Here is a 17172-nt window from a genome sequence, read left to right as displayed (position 1 = left end):
TGCGAGGCTAAAATTGTGAGAAACGGTAAAACGTAATGTTTTCACCACCAAACATTGCAGGGTGCCTTTTCTGGGTGTTTGGCTCGGTTTTAAACTGAATCGGACGAAGTCAGATTTTTGGTGAAATCCTGACCCCCGGTGGTTACGGCGCTGAGGGCTCGTTTTCTGGGGTGCTGAGCAATGTAGTGCTTTCACTGCCAAAAGTTGCAGGGAGACTTTTCTGGGTGTAAATAATAAAATTATCATTATGGAATTGGACGTCTCTATTTTCCTAGGAGAAATGTTGGGAGTTATGCGACTCCCGAGCCCTCTGAAGGCAATATTGTATAGCAAAGTTTATTTAATTTTTTAAATGTTTTATGTTTTTATACATGTGGGAGGCCGCCCTGAGTGGCTGAGGCAACCCCATAAGATGTGTGGGATATGATTATCCTTAGGGAGCGGGACGTCCCTCTTTTCCTCAGAGAAATGTCGGAGGCTCTGCCTTTCTCCTGCCCTCCCTCGGCCGCCTCGTCCCTTTTAAGGAGCGGGCATGGCGGGTGCGGCTCCCGCGCCCCTTTCCTCCTCCGCCAAAGGCGCCCCGCCAAGCCTCGCTCTCCCTTCCGCGGAAGGAACGAGAAGAGCCCAAGATGGCGGTCGCCTCAGCGGCAGCGATCACCTCCGAACAGGTCAGTTTCCCGGCGCCGTTGCCTGGCTCCGGCTTCGGGCGGGAAAAGGAGGGAAAGGCGCGCGCTCCTTCATTTTATCGTCCCCAAATATCAACGGGGCGGGGAAGAAAGAGGCGACTTCGGCTTGAGGAGGCCGGCGCCGAACCGGCCCCTTCGCCTCAGGGCGCGTCGCGGAATTCGCCTCCGAAAATGAGCGTCCTCCCGGGTTATTTTTTTCGGAAACCGGGCCAATGAAACCGGCGACGGGGGTTAAACCGTGCCTTGTAAAAGCTCCGAAATTATCGGAGCGTTTGCTAACCGGGCTATCCTGTTTTTTTAAAATTATTATTATTATTATTATTATTAATAATAATAATAATAATAATAATAATAATAATAATAATAATAATAATAATATTTATTATGAAATATGGCAACCCGAACGCGGCGCCCGGGCTTCTGCCGTAGCCGAGCCGCCTCAGGGAAGCGGCGGAGTCGGGCGCGCCAACCTACGCAGCCCCTTCCCTTTTCCCCTCAGGACATTCGTTGCTCTTTCTTATTTTATTATTTTTATTAATAGCTCATTATTCGTGGCATTTGTCGCCTGGACACGTATCACGTCTGCCTTTCGCCCGGCTTTCTGAAATTAGAACCAGCCCCCTAGAGCGCGTGAGGCGACTCGCGAGGCCCGTTTGACAGACTCGGGAGGGCGGCGGCTGCTGCTTCCCAAGTCAATGGGCGCCGTAGCAAAAATAGCCGCCTGAGGGCGGAGAAAGAGATCGGGAGCGTCTTGCGTCTGCGCGCAGAGGATCCGACGAAGTCTCGCTTCACCCTCGAGCAAACGCGGAGGAGGCTTGAGGGCGGGCGACCAATGGCGTGCCTAGAAGCTGTTGGACTACACCTCCCATCTGCCCCAGCCTGCACGGCAATAGGTCAGGGATTATGGGAGTTGTAGTCCACGACAGGACCACGAGTTCCTTAGCCTTGGAGGACTAGGAGGGGGGCAACGCATATATAGGGATTTAAGGAAGACGTCCGGGGAATACGATCAGAGACTTTCAAAGTGGAATATATAAATAAAATAGATAATGAAATAATAATAATAATCTTCTCTGAAAACGTTTTGATGGCACAGAGCCAAGTACAGTGGTACCTTGGTTCGCATACGTCTTAGTTTGCATACAAGGACATCAAACCCGGAAGTTCGTGTCCCAGTTTGCAACCTTTTTTTGGATTACAACCTTTTTTCTTTTTTTATTACGAACAATTTTTTGGGGGGAGGCCCCATTGGCAAAAGCTCGCCTTGGGTTACAACCTGTTTTGGTTTACAAACTGGATCTCCGGAACAGATTATGGTTGTAAACCAAGGTACCACTGCATAGTAAAGCGCACAACTTTTTGCTTTAAAGACTTTGCTCTCTGGTCCAGGAGCAATTCAGTATTGTGCAAATCTTGCTTGTGCTTTTGGTTTGTGTATCCCTCTCCCTGCCAAAAAAAAAAAAGTTTGACCGAGGGCTCCTTCAGCTGACCTCTTTATAGAGCACTCATCCAATTTTCTTGCACAAAGCTTGCATGGTATCTGCTCTTTATTGATCATTCGTCCTGATTTGTTCACAGGGAGGTTATTTGCTTTCCAATCAATCAATCAATCAATCAATCAAATTGTTATCACATTTTTAGTGAGTGCATCACTTTACTAACGGCAAAAAGGCTGTTTTTAAAAGAAAGTGGATTTGTTGCAACATAGCCCTTTGGTCCACTTTTATTTCAGAAACCTAAATTTCTGGTGTGCGACTGAATCCCTCTGGCAAAATAGTGGCAGCCTGGAGGCTCCTGGCATCATACAATTGGGCTCTCAGCCCCTTCCAGTTCTCAGCTACTATCTCAAACTCCCTCTTACACTTGCTTGAATGTTTGGAACTGAATTGCCGTTATGTACACAGCAGATGTTCGTAGTAGCTAGGAGTTATGCTTAGCTGTTTATCTAGTCATTTTATATGAACAACCTGGCTACATTACAGAGAAATTACTGGGTGAAGAGCTACACTGCATATACAGGTACACGCAACAAAAAAAGTGTACTCATATTCTCTCCCCCCCCCCCATAGGAGTAGCATCCAACATAGGAACGTCACTATAGAATGTTGTATCATTTTAATGTTGTTAGCCGCTCTGAGCCCAGCTTCTGCTGGGGAGGGCGGGATATAAATAAACTATTATTATTATTATTATTATTATTATTATTATTATTATTATTGCTGAAGCAGGCCTCTGCTGCAGCTAAATGTAACTGCTTTTGCAGCAAATTCAAACACGGTACTGTATAGCTACATTCTCATGACTTTGCAAATAATATTTTCTTTACAAGTTGGGCTCTTTTAAACAGTTCCTACTGTGAAAATACTATTGTGGCGGAAATGAAAATTCATATCATTTTGTTATGAATAGGATACGTTGGACTTAATATATTGTTTGGGGAACTTATTTTTAAATTATTTTTAGCAAAGTTCTAATGGTCCCGTGAAGAAATCGATGCGTGAGAAAGCTGTGGAGCGGAGGAATATTAACAAAGAACACAACAGTAACTTCAAGGCTGGATATATTCCAATTGATGAAGATCGTCTGCACAAAACTGGCTTGCGAGGCAGGAAAGGCAACTTGGCCATTTGTGTGATAGTCCTCCTGTTTATTTTGGCTGTCATCAATTTGATCGTAAGTAGAACAACCTAATCAAAATACAGTGGTCGTGCTTATATTGTTAAGTTAGACCACTAGACGAACACTGTGAATATATTTGCAGAAGTGGAGCTCCACTGACTTAAATAGGGCGTAACCAACTAGATGTAAGGAACCAAAGCTGTTCTCTGATGCTTTTATTGCTCCTCCCACTTCGCTGAAGGGGTGCTGTGCAGCGGCTCTCCAGCAAAGCGAAGCCAGGAGAGCAAGAGGGATCAATCCCTCTTGCTCTCCTGGCTTCAGCGAAAGCTGCACAGCCTGCATTCGCTCCATAAGACGCGCACACATTTCCCCTTACTTTTTAGGAGGGGGAAAGTGCGTCTTATAGAGCGAAAAATACGTACGGTACTGTATTACTAAAGGCATAATCACCAATGCTCCCTCATCTGGAAGGAAGCTAACTGAAACCTTCAAAACTTTCTACGACTAAGGGAAATAGGAGCACAAAACTTGTGTGTATTTGCTTTTTGGTCTATACATGGTTAATTATGTCTCAACAGAATTCTAAAGGTATTTTTTTTTCTCCTTTTTAGTGCCAAGCCAGCTCCAAATATTGCTGCTTTTCCGTGAAATTATCTTCATTACCTATATGCAGGGTTTCTAACCAAACTTGGAACTGTACATGGAGATTATAAACACTGGGTGCCATTTATGCCTATTAAAAACAAGAGGACGAATGGCAACATGGTAATGTGTATCTGTTTGGACCCAGCTGTCCATAGTAGGCTTAAAAAAAGGATTCCTAAAAATAAATACATGGAAAGGTCTTAGTTAATTAGGTCAAAGCAATGCTCCACAACTGGTAATAAATTCTATTTTGCTTCTTAGTAAACATTCTGTATTGCAGTCTAAGATGTACTGTGAATTCAAGATAAAAATGTACTTATCCATTCCACATATATCGCAGAATTTTCTTACGATCTGTAGAGATTAACCAATTTTCTGCTTTTCATCCTTTCAATGGATTGCTAATTATTCAGTGTCAGACTAAGAATTATCAACCCATTTTTATTGTATATAGCCAAAGGCCTTTACAACGACACAGAATAAAAGGAAACTTTCATCTAAAATCATACATGCAACCTGTAGTAGTTTACAACATAAAAAGAAATTTACAACATTCAGACTTAAGATTGGAGTGCATTCACATAGCTGGAACAGAGCTTCTTGGCTGCCAGCACAAATTTGGCTACCTGGTATGTAATATAGAGATGCTTATCTGCTAGGAATTCAACTGTCACTTCCTGTGCGATTGACCTGGAAGCCAGTTAAGAATTGGTGATAGAAATTTTCCTCTGGGTGTTATATACAGGGGGCAAATCAGCAGATAGCATGTGACGTCCTCTACCTGATTGCATCCATATATACATTTGCGATCCATATGGAACATTCCCCGATGTTTCCCCTCTAAATATTCTGAGGGCATCTGTTGGAATCTTAGTTCTACAAAGGCCCTGCATAGTTGTGGGAAGGTCAGAGTCTCAAAGTAACAGGGCCTTGAGTGATTGGTCTTAATTTTGGGGTACCAAGTGGAGTAGCGGGCAACAATGATGGATGCTCTGTCTTGGTTGGCATCCTGATCAAAAATCCAATTTCTAAGGTCACGCGGGCTAAGAGTTAAGACTGGGCTGCTCTTTTTTTCCTATCCTAAAGAAGTACAAGTATTGTTTTTAAATATAAATTATTTACAGCCTGATCATATATACTTATAAAGAGCACTGAGTTCAATTAGGATTGGTGAATTAATTTTGGTTGTCGAATTTCCTTTCACACACATGCATGAAGATGCCCTCTTTTTAAGTTAGAACCACGCAGTTTGTGAGCCACCAAATTGAACACAATCCAACAGTTAAATATTGTGGCCTGCCAGGAATCTGACAACCAGAATTTTGTTTTGAGTCCCAGGCAAACCAGAGATTGATTGAGCATCTAGTGGGTTGGCATACATGACTGGTGGGCTGTTTTCAGCTTTGTGAAAGTTTTGTGGGCCTGTTTTCAAGAACATGTTCTTCTCAAAGGTATCTGATCCAAGCACTGGCATGACAATTTCAGAATTTACTTACATTAAAAAAAAAATTAATTTACTCTTTTAGATCACACTCATCATCTGGACTGTAATTCGCATTGGACCCAGCGGCTGTGACAGCATGGAGTTTCATGATAGCGGCTTATTGCGATTTAAACAAGACTCTGACATGGGAATTATACATCCATTGTATAAGAGCACAGTCGGAGGTCGGCGTAATGAGGATTTGGTGATTGTTGGAGAGAACCAGCCAGTAAGTATATCTTCTATTGTGTATTGCTTTCAACATCTGAGCTTCTACTTTGGATATCCGTCAGGTATACCAGAAACAGAACTTTCATAGTAGAAGTGCATACATACTCTCCCTTTGCCAGGGAGGCCCACCTGGCTCCAACACCGTTATGTTTTCAGACCCTAGGTTAAAAGCCTGGCTTGTTTTATTTTTGATTGGTGGGAAATGTTCTCAGGGTGGTAATTTGATTTTGTGTTGCTGGCTGCTATTGCTTTCTCCATTGTGGTAGTATTTTTTGTATTGCTGATCCTGTAAATTGTTGCTTTGTTTTTATTTGTTGCAAGCTACTTATTCATTGATTAAAAAAAGATATTTAGTCTTAAGTTGTTTGTTGACAGGAAGCCACAGTGCTACCAAGCACTGTAAAAGTAGCAGATTACCTTTGTTACATTTAACACAACACATCTCATTTGTTTCTGCAGATTGTGTTTCAGCAAGGGGAAACAAAACTTAGTGTTGCAAAGAATGGAACCTCAATTACAAGTGATATTGGTATGGAATTTGTTGACCCACGGACTCAGAATACTTTGTTTAGCACTGACTATAATACTCACGAGTTTCATTTGCCAACCGGAGTAAAAATTTTGAATGTTCAAAAAGCATCTACGGAGAGGGTATGATCTCTGTTTACTTTTCTCTGCAAGTTACATGATGCATGCTGTAAATCTTAAGCTCAAACCTTTATTTGCATTATAGCTAACATTCCATATAAAAATATGAAGCATATGACTAAGTTATTTATTTTAAGCATTTAAAAATGGCCTGTGTTTGTACATATTCAGTAGAGACTGAAGGTCTACTAGTATATTATAAACCAGAGATAGGGAACTGGTTCTGGTCAGTGGCCTGATTCAGTAGTGACCAACCCTCTATGGCCACTTTGAAAAGTGGGTGGAGCCACCCACCCATCAATCACCTGCTGTCATATGATGCCAGGTCATTGAAAATTCAGTATTCTTCCTTTGCAACAACAGCTTAAAAGTCCAGTGTGTATGTGGTGTTGGGAGGGAAAGTATATATGTGCTTTGCCCACAACCACTCCTCACACCCCGTGGGGAACACAGTCCTCAGAGAAGTAGTGGTAAGAAGATCCCCTACCCCTGCAATATATATAACTGCTGTCTAAATGAGGCCACAAATACAGATTGCAGTTAACTGTTATCAGTCAATAACATTGATATGTGGTCAGTCTCTGCAGAATCGCAGCCTCCGTCCAACAAATGTTTTAACAGTTGAGCAGTGGTGTTTAAAAAGCAAGGCCAATTTTGTAGGAAGGTGAGTTTTTGTGTATAAAACAAAACTATTTTTTAGAAAATGCTTTGCACGGCTGTTCTCTTTTTTTCTCAGATTACCAGCAATGCTACCAGTGATCTGAATATAAAGGTTGATGGACGTGCCATTGTCCGTGGAAATGAAGGTGTTTTCATCATGGGCAAAACCATCGAGTTTCATATGGGGGGCAATATGGAACTGAAAGCAGTGAGTAATTCCAGGATATTCAGTTTGTATAAATGGATTCAGTGAGCTATATATATGGCTGCAACCAAGTTAAAGAAATCAGATTTGATTTGGTTCATCTACTCATCTATAGATTTAAAATGGCATATTTTTTAAAAGCCTTATATTATAGCTCACTGTTACGGGTCTCAAATTTGACCTATAGGTATACATACACCTTCTAGGTTAAAACACATAACTGCTTTGTCAGCTTAATACAGTTACTTCTGGCAAGTTAAACACGACTATTAGATAAAGCTATGTGCACATACTCCATATCCCATGTTTTAAAACAAAAACTTGTATTGGAATATTCCTATTCCAAAACTAAAACAAAACAGCTCCTTCTCTTTCTTTTAGACATATTTGCCTGGAAAGAAAAAAAGGAGGAAAATGTGTTGTTTTTTAGGCTAACATTTTGTTAGCGGAACAAAATTTAATTTACACATGAGAAACCTCATAAAACAGTCTCTCTAGGTGTTATGCAGAAAAGCAAATGCATAACAACAAACAATGCTACAATAATTACAACTCTTCCTTTCCATAAAGGACCTTGTTTGACCAAAACAAGTTATGCAGAGTTGCCCGTTGCCAACAATAGCTGGCAAGACGCAGCACACCATTAATTGCTGCCCTTTTGCTAAGATGCAGAGGAGACAGTGCATGGCAAGCTCAACCTTGCATGGCTCTACAAAGCTACTCCCAGTCTCCACTAAGCAGATATTGCAGCAACCACCATTCAAGGAAGTGCAGACTGTCCTCTTTTAAAGAGAAGAAATGTTCTGTCTCATGTCTGGCAACAGCAGCATAGAGAAAGAGCCTAGTAAAGAGAGAGGCAGGTGCACAGCCTCAGAAAAGAGGTTGGTTGGGTGCGGAAACATGATGAATAAGGACTGTAAGTTAGATACGGGAACAAAAATTTAAAGGATTCATTGGATTGGTTATAGTTGCAGCTCTAGTTATTCAAAATATGTCTATCCCACCTGTCCAACATTACAGGTGGCTTAGAATGAAGATTGAATGATTTAAAAAAAAACACTGAAAAAATGAAAATAAAATAATGCAACAGCAACAAATCCTTATTAAAATTCAGTGGCCCAAAGGCCTTTGGAACAGTCACTGAAAGGCTAAAAGATAACAACTCCGAACATCATCCAAGACTTCATTCCAGAGCCTTGGAGAAAACAGAGTAAAGGTCCATGTTCCTTGCCACACCGAGTATAAATTTAGCCAGAGTATTCAAAGTGCAACACTGTCATATATTTGTGCAGTAGGTGAGTTTACTTTTGGCTTTCTCCCTCTGAGATCCCAGCCACAGAGAATAAGTTTAGGCACACAGCTTACCAAAGCAAGAATCGCTGCTGCTTCTGCTGCTGCAGCTGTACTTTCTCCGGTACGGAAGCACAGTGCAAATAATTGAGAGTGAAGGATATGTGTATAACTACCCTATATTCTAGTTATCCCAAAGGATCTAGAACTGTCCCACCAGGACAAGGCTGCAGGAGTGGGTTTATTAAAGACAGACCAATGGGGAAGAAATGAATGCTGTAGCAGTTGAGTATAGATCAAAGGCCAGTTATTCAAAACTGCTGCAATGGAGCCTTGACAGGGATGGGTAACAGGCTAGTTCTAGTCCTTGCCCTCTTTCACATGTATTCACTAATAAATCATATCATCCTATTCCACATTAATCTATTTTTTGAAATTCACATGAGAATTCATATTAAAATATGTATTTTCTCTCAAAATATGCAGCTGCTTTTTTGAACTGAAAACTATACCAGAACAATCAGAAGAGGGGAGGGCTGGTGGATAACTTAAGTTTTGTGATGCACATTAAGCCAGAAGGTACAACGATCCAGTGTTCGAAACTCCCAATGTTTTAGGCGGTCTGGGTGCAGCCTGTGATTTCAGATTAAAACTGCAGAGTGGAAGGAAAGGAGGCCCTTTTTCTGCCTCCCCACTTCCAGCTACTCTCTGAAGACTGGATAAGAGACCCTCTTAAGAATACTAGGGGGGCGGGCAAGGGAAGGACTGAACCATGCGAAAAATGAACATAATATTTTAACTGCAGTTCATTCATTTTCAGCTTGTATTCTTGTTATGAAAAACTGTGCCTAGACATTCCATTGTTGTGCCCATAACCTAGGCTTAAGGTGCCATGTAGCTCCTAGCTTTCATATCTGTTTCTAACACAGCAAAGATCCCTTAGCTATCCCACAGCTGAATGGTAGAGCCTGTCCTTTTCACGCAGAAGGGTCCTTGGTTTAATCCCTGGCATCCCCAGTTAATGAGTAGTAGGACTAGGAATGTCATTTGTCAGATACAAGGGCCACTGCCTGTCAAGAGTAGACCACATTAAGCTGAGTGGTCAAACTCCAAACAAGGAAGCTTCTTATAGTCAGTTTCTTTAACGTTAAGATATTAAAATAGATACATTTATTCAATTGGAAATACTGTTGCTAACTTCTGCAAATGTTTCTTTGGTAGGATAAGAGCATTGTTCTAAATGGAAGTGTGATGGTCAACACAGCTCGACTGCCGAGTCCTTCACATGGGGAGAAATTAAACAATGGTGACTGGGAACGCTACAAGCTTTGCATGTGCTCCGACGGGACTCTATTCCGCATTCCAGTGAAGAGCCGCAACATGGGTTGCCAAACCTCAGTTAATCCCTGCGGTAATACATATTAAAAGCAAAACAGGGCACTATCAAACGAGGAGGAGCTTAGGTTTAAAACAGTTGCATGTTTGCAAGCTTTTTTGTTGTTGTTTTCACCATGCTTGTAAAAGAACTACATGAAGCACTTTTTTTAACCCAGGACACTGCATTGAACAGATTCTTTTAAACATGAGTCGTATCATCAGACCATTTGTGCTACATATTACAGTATTTCAGTAAGGTACTTAAGTACATTCATCACTCCAGAAGTACTTTAGGATATAGCTGAATCGGAGTCACTGAAATCTTTGTGAAAGGTCTAATGGTACAAATCTCTGGCTTCTCTCACCTTTGCAAGAGTACTTTCTGCAAGTGGTGAGAACCTTTGGATGTGCACAGATCAGTATATGCATGTGAGAATAGGATGGCCTCATCCATTACTGGCATGTGGGCTTCTGAAAATTGGCTAAGTGGTAAACATGGCCTTGGGCCAAAAATGGCTAGCCATGTCTTGGCTAAAGGTTGTGTGCCTACATGGCAGTCTTCATTCATGTGCCCCCTAGCGGTGCATGATCTACTCACATACCCCACCCTTTGTTTTCATATATTGCCTCAACAGAATATGCTGAGCAGTATTTGTGGGGGGGAAACACGTCTGAACTGTGGTGCTTTGAATCCTTTAGGATTATGCAGAGACTCTTCACCAACAGCGCAAGTGTCTGTATAAATAGGTTGGCATTTCATCTGGGCAAATATCACAAATGAGATTAGTTTTTTAAAAGACTTCGGGTGCTTCAGGGTGTTGAGTACATTCTGTTTGATCTCCCTTTTTAGCCCCTCCTGTGGGTTGTCTCTGTGCAAAATATTTATAAGAAAGGAGAGGCTCTACAGGAACAAAATTCAGGAACAGTTATGAAATATTTTGAAGTACAGGGCGCCATCAATGTATTGGCTTCCCTCTGCTGTCTTCATAGGTTCGTCATTTTATTTGAGTATTATAAATTATTTTTAAAGCCTGCTTTTAGCAATAGTAACAAACAGCTTATTTTCCCACAGAGAAAAATAACATTCTTGAGATAAATAATTTTAATTTAAACTGCTTTTTAAATAAGAAAAAAATTGGAAGGCAGTTTTGAGACTAATTGGGAGATTTTAAAAAAATAAACCCTCATGTTGGCAGGGTATAAGTGCAAACCTGAATGCACATTCTGTAGAGAAAGAAAATGGTGATACATTTATCTGCGTGAACAGCATTCAAAGCTGTACTGAAAAATACGATAGGGGCTATTCTATAACTACCCTCTACAACTAATTCCAATGCAAATTTGTTATCCTGTGACCAATCACTTCATAGTGCATACACATAAAATACAGTTAATTCACTGTAGCACTTCATTGGTACGGGTTGGATATATTTAACTGTCATTATGAAATGGAGTATTAAAACTACTAAACCAAATTAGAACAGCTCCTGTTAATGGGTTGTGTTTATATTAGTTACTTTGTTACTTTTGAACTTTAAATTATTACTTTTAATTCCTCTTTTAACGTGCTATTTATGTATTAGCCCTATACAGTGATAACAATACTGATTTACATTATCTCAGGACTCACAGCAGTGACATAAGGTACGTGAAATGCTTTGAACACATGACATGTGTTATATAAGTGGTAAATATTAGTACAGCTTCAGCCTCTTCATGCCCTGGAAGAATGGGGTTAAAAGCAAAAACCCTCAGGTAGCTAAATGGTGCCATCAAAATTCGCAGGATAATTTGTATGCTAATCATATGCTAGAGTTTTGATGCATTTTATCAGAGTTGAATGAGTCAAGCAACCAGGCAATGGTTCATTTTGGTTCTGACTCATGGCAGTAGATAGCCTCCTAACAGCATAGTTTAGGCCACTTTGACTACAAAATAGCAGGAACCGTAACATGAAATGCAAAGGTTGGCAAAGGACTTACTTTAAATATTAACAAAAGCAAACATAGTATCAACAGATTAAAGTCAGTGAAATATCTTCCTTTTAGTAGAATTTTAGGACTGACAATATTTGGAAGGCAAGAGTTGTTCTGGCTTGAATCCAAAGAAGTCCATGCATGCATCTGAAGTACTTTTGAACACACAGGGCCTTCGCTAATGTTTATTTCCCATGGCAGCCCTTCAGGAGAGCATCAGGTGTTACTCTGGAAGCTGACACAACTTTCAGCATCTGCCATTGGGGGATAAGGGTAGAGCGGAATGAAAGGTCCAACATATATGTAAGAGACATGGGAACAATGAAGAAAGCTCATTTATAAGAGGCATTTGGCTCAGAGCATCCCTTCACAGGATACCAGTCTGCTTAAAACTGTTGATCCTATGGTTAAGCCAGTTAACCTGCAAGTGCTACAATGTGCCAAAACTAAATTTAGAGAGCAAGGTCCTAAAGGAAAACCCAAATAGTAGCAATAAACCTTAAAGAGTTTTTAATTGAACACTCCTAAACCATCTCTGCGAATGTATTTTTTCACTGTGGTGCTGTTGCTATTTATTTGCACATTTTTTTACTAAAAAGTTACTTTATACAAAATGAAAGTGTTATTATTGGTTTTTAACTTGCTGTGCTGCTTTCTGTGTGTGGCTGTTGTTGTTTTTTAGGACAGGACTTTTCTAATCCTTTTATGCCTTCGATTCTGATGAGCTGTATACAAACTATACCTCTGCAATGAGGAGCAGTTTGGACATCTAACAATTGCTAAGAGATGTTCTCCTGTACACCTTTGTAAACTTTGTTTCAAAATAAAAACTATATGGGATAGTATATTTGAAACGGTAACATAAATCTACCCTCATAAATCTTAAGTTGGGTATTATAGCAGCTGTGTATAAGCCACACACACTTTGGGTAGTCTTTGACAAGCCATTCTCGCATATCCTTCCCGCCAACGATGCAAAATAATAATAGTGGACTGCCTAGTTCAGGGATAGGCAGCCTAAGGCCCAGGGGCCAGATGTGGCCCAATCGCCTTCTAAATCTGGCCCGTGGATGGTCCGGGAATCAGCGTGTTTTAACATGAGTAGAATGTGTCCTTTTATTTAAAATGCACCTCTGGGTTATTTGTGGGGCATAGGAATTTCCCCCCCCCCAAAATATAGTCCGGCCCACCACATGTTCTGAGGGATGATGGACTGGCCGCTGCTGAAAACAGTTGCTGACCCCTGGCCTAGTTGATAGATTTTAAGGATTGCTGAATGGTTGTGCAAAAGACTGCAAACACTAAACAGACTTGTGCAATTTGCAACCTTACAAAAGTTGAAACATAGCAACATATTGTAGTTTACTTAAATGATCAACTAATTTCCCCAAGGCAAGAACAGACAATAAGTTGTAGTGGGACTGTCGGTCACAAGATTTGTTTGTTCTTATATGCTGTATAGATACTAAATATTGTACACCTGTATAAAATTATACTCTTTTTGCACATACGATCAAAAGTGCGGATAGCCACAGAAATCAACTTCTGAAACCAAAAAACACAAATACTGTTTTATTTGTGGGATGTTGGTTTTACACAAAAATTGCAGAGTACCAAACTCAGGTTAGGTAGTATAACAGTACTTCAGTCAATTTGAGCCACAGGACTTTTAAATAAGCACACCTCAAGTTTGCAATATGGAAATGGCTAAGACATAAAAAGCTGTCAGTGTCGTCGGGTAAACTACTGTCTCTGCCAAAACAGTGCGTCACAAAAAGAATTGTAACACCACCATTTCCCCTCCCCGCCCCCATTCCTGTTGGTGGACTCTATGCATTTACACAACTATATGAAATGACAAAGTCTAAGGCTTTCAAGAGGTATTAGCAGTTGTAATTAGCCCGGGCATAAAGCAGATCCTTACAGAGTATTTAAGCACTGTTTGATTCATGATTCAGGGAAGAGAAATCCTAATAAGTTAATGACATTCTAGTACCTCTAAAGGGGGACAGAGAAACCCCCCACCAATGCTCAGTAACTAGAATACAGATACTTACAGATTATTTTTTTAAAAAATCTGTATGTAGATACTTTAAAAAGGTATAAATTAGTTATGCAACACAATGCACCTGCTACTTGAGAGACAGATGTGTACTGATTAAAATTACATATACATCGTATGTTTTTATGATGCATTTATACTATTGTAGATTCTAATAGGCAACACTTTCCAAGTTTAGTTTCCTTTAAGTTACAAAAGAAGAAATGGATTTGCACTACACTAATCAAAATCACTTCAGATTACGAGGACCAAATTCCATATTCAGTATTCAATCTATTTGGCAAAAAAAGGAAAATTATACTGGTATGTGGTACAGTATTGCCCAAGAATTTTATTTATTTATTTATTTTAATTCTTAAAGTCAGTCATGTGTGCCAACAAATTACATCTTTGGTATTACATAAGGATCCTATCTGACAGCATCTGGAGTCCAATTTCACTTTGGACCAGTTTCCCACTCATGTATTAGTTTACATACTAGGTCTTTAAAAAAAAAAACTTACATCAATCATTTTTATTTTACATCAGAATAATGCACATACAACATCTTGCCAGAATGATTTTTGTAGAAAAGGCAGGGACATTTTCTGCAGACATTTGAACAGCCACTCTTAAAAAAAAAAGCATACCAAACATACTACTTAGGAATTTCAATGATTTAAGCTTATGAAAAATGAACAGCTTGTCTGAAAGCTGCTGTTTACTTGAAAAATGTTACACAAGCAACATGGAAAAGTTTTAAGCTCCAACAGAGCTCACTTTTCTGTTGGAGAAAGAAGTCAATACTGTCACATGATAGAAGGCTGTGTGCCATTTAAAGCCATCCAAGAAGCAGACATATGAAAATCTGTTAAATTATGTCAGTACATTAAATCATAAACTGGACTATGAGCAATGGATCTTGCTTTTCATTTTCCTCTAATTTGGTTACGTATACAGTGGTGCCCTGCAAGACGAACGCCTCGCAAGACGGAAAACCCGCTAGACGAAAGGGTTTTCCGTTTTGGAGGCGCTTCGCAAAACGAATTTCCCTATGGGGTTGCTTCGCAAGGCAAAAAAATCTTGCGAGTCCCCGCGGTTTTTCCCCGCTTCCCCCCCCTTTCCTAAGCCGCTAAACAGCTGATCCGCTGATAAGCCGCTTAACAGCTGATCGCTAGAAGCCGTTAGACCGCTGTAGCACTAATCCACTAAGCTGTCAATGGGCTTGCTTCGCAAGACGAAAAAACCGCTAGACGAAGAGAATCGCGGAACGGATTCTTTTCGTCTTGCGAGGCACCACTGTATCAATAAGAAAGCTTTTGTTCTAAATTGATGCTTAGCTACATTTAGGGAAACAGGTTAACCTGTGCCACTCCAGAATTTGCTGGACTCCCATCAGCTCTAGCATGCAAAGCAAGCGATCAGGGGATGATGCTGGCAGCCGCATTGCAGCAATATCCGGGAGAGCAAAAGGTTGACCCAACCCTGTTTCAGAGCCTGCCTTTCACTGCAAAATTCAAGGGCAAGTTCTCACTTTTTCTTCTTGGGATATTTCTAGCAGAGTATAAGATACAAAAGCAGCTTGTTGAACTAGGTCTGGCATATAAAATTATATGCACCCCTGCACTTCACAGGGCCTCCAAAGCAACATTATGCGAGAAAGGAAGCGCTTGCGATGAAAATTGGGGTGGAAAGAAGATTGCAGCATAGTACTACTTCACACAGAGAGAGAAATGCTTTGCACATGTACCTTGAATCCTGGCTTGTGACTTGTAGCAAAACTGACTGTTTGGAGGCAATAAATTTTAATCCACCCAATGCCTGTACATGTTGCACCAGTAACTTCAGAATCCAGAACCCATCTATTCCCATTTGCTGTTTCAGCTGTAAAGGAAAGACAGATTTTACAGCGTGGTCTCTTCACAATTTGATGAGGTGCTTTTGTTTTGTACTCTAGTAGTCATATCCAAGCATAAAAATTTAAAGTGAGACTCTGTCCCAAAAGCCCGTTATCTGATACTTTTATGGACCTTATTTATAATACTTTTTATCTTTAAACTAGATTGCACAAATGGCTGGATCACGGCATCTCAGCAAAATGGCTTGCAATAAAGCCTGCATTCCCCCACACCTTCCCTTGAGAGCTTCACAAGCTTTTCTTTATGGCTATGCCAACTGTAATACATGTTAGCACATTTTTAAAACAACATGATTTAATAAGCAACTTGACTACTGCACGTTGCCTTGTGGAAATATCGCAACCTGCAGATAACACTGCATGTTTTATACAAGCAAGCAACTATAGGATCCGTTCCTTTTTTGTATTTGTTTTCAATAGAACAAGTTAAACAAAAGGGTAAGATTTTACTAACACTGTATTTTATTTATATCCATAATGGCTGATTTTGTGAATAGCTTTCAAACGTCTAAATTCTAATACAACCATCACAGCAGGGATACAGAGAGCTGTACACAGTGAGAGTTTTCAACCTCACTATTCTGGTGGTAGACCTCCAAACACCTTCTGCCCTCCCAAAAGTTAAGGGTCATAATATTCCATGTTGTGATACCACTGGAAACAGATAAATTTCAGCACCCTCTTCAGCTCAGAATTATACTGGACTGGGATCTAAATAGGCTGAATTCAATGAAACACTGATTTACAAGTACCTAGTCCTAAAAGGTTGCTGCTTACCAATAATTTAAGCAATTTAATGATAAAATAAAGGAATTTGCATTGATTTTACATTTAGGCTGAGCTCTGAGAGTTCAAAACAACACGTTTACTTATGGTTCAACTTCCTCTAACAACAAAAAGAAAGCCTGCTAATGTTTTATTGCAAACTCCATTTTTAGCACTCTGTCCATTAATTTAACATTCACCATTGGATTTTTGGAAGTATTTCCGCAGTCTGCTACCCACTAAGTAAACTTTGTCAAAAATTCAGTATTAAACTTTATAATGAAGGCTGAGGCAGAGATAACATGAAAAGACATTTCTTAGCACATTAATTCGGCTTCCTCAAGCAAGCAATGGCTTGAACTTTCATGTACAGACAGATAAGAGTGGTCCCAAATGAGTGACAATGCTGGTGATTAGTGAGCCCATTGCCTGCAACAGGCATTCTGCTAGGAAATCCAATCCCTGGAATAAAAGATGCCATTGCCTTCTTTAGATTCCCATGTTTGCAAGGCTTTTCGGTTCAGATTTAACAAGAAATTCAGACCTTGAAACTCAGGCTTCATTTTGCTTTCATCATCAATACAGTCAAAACACTAGAACAGCAAAACTGAAATAAAGAAATATGCCA

The 17172-nt window shown here is 40.2% G+C and overlaps 1 protein-coding gene across 1 annotated transcript; it reads left to right on the top strand.

Moving 5' to 3' along the window:
* The first annotated feature begins 510 nt into the window (after window positions 1-510).
* SGCB (sarcoglycan beta) lies at window positions 511-10505 on the top strand. The gene is made up of 6 exons (XM_081924601.1): window positions 511-668; window positions 3150-3359; window positions 5477-5662; window positions 6124-6315; window positions 7049-7180; window positions 9689-10505. The coding sequence occupies exons 1-6, from the start codon at window positions 630-632 to the stop codon at window positions 9890-9892; spliced, it is 963 nt and encodes a 320-aa protein (XP_081780727.1). The 5' UTR covers window positions 511-629; the 3' UTR covers window positions 9893-10505.
* Window positions 10506-17172: the final 6667 nt, after the last annotated feature.

The sequence above is a fragment of the Podarcis melisellensis genome (assembly GCF_964234715.1).
Source record: "Podarcis melisellensis genome assembly, chromosome: 9".
Lineage (NCBI taxonomy): Eukaryota > Metazoa > Chordata > Lepidosauria > Squamata > Lacertidae > Podarcis > Podarcis melisellensis.
The sequence above is the reverse complement of the archived record's forward strand: the minus strand, read 5'-3'. Positions and strand labels throughout refer to the sequence as shown.

Coding starts and splice junctions, on each gene's coding strand:
- SGCB (XM_081924601.1), top strand. CDS start 630: ATGGCGGTCGCCTCAGCGGCAGCGATCACCTCCGAACAG. Junction 6,316..7,048: donor AAAAAGCATCTACGGAGAGG/GTATGATCTCTG, acceptor TTTTTTTCTCAG/ATTACCAGCAATGCTACCAG. Junction 7,181..9,688: donor GCAATATGGAACTGAAAGCA/GTGAGTAATTCC, acceptor TTTCTTTGGTAG/GATAAGAGCATTGTTCTAAA.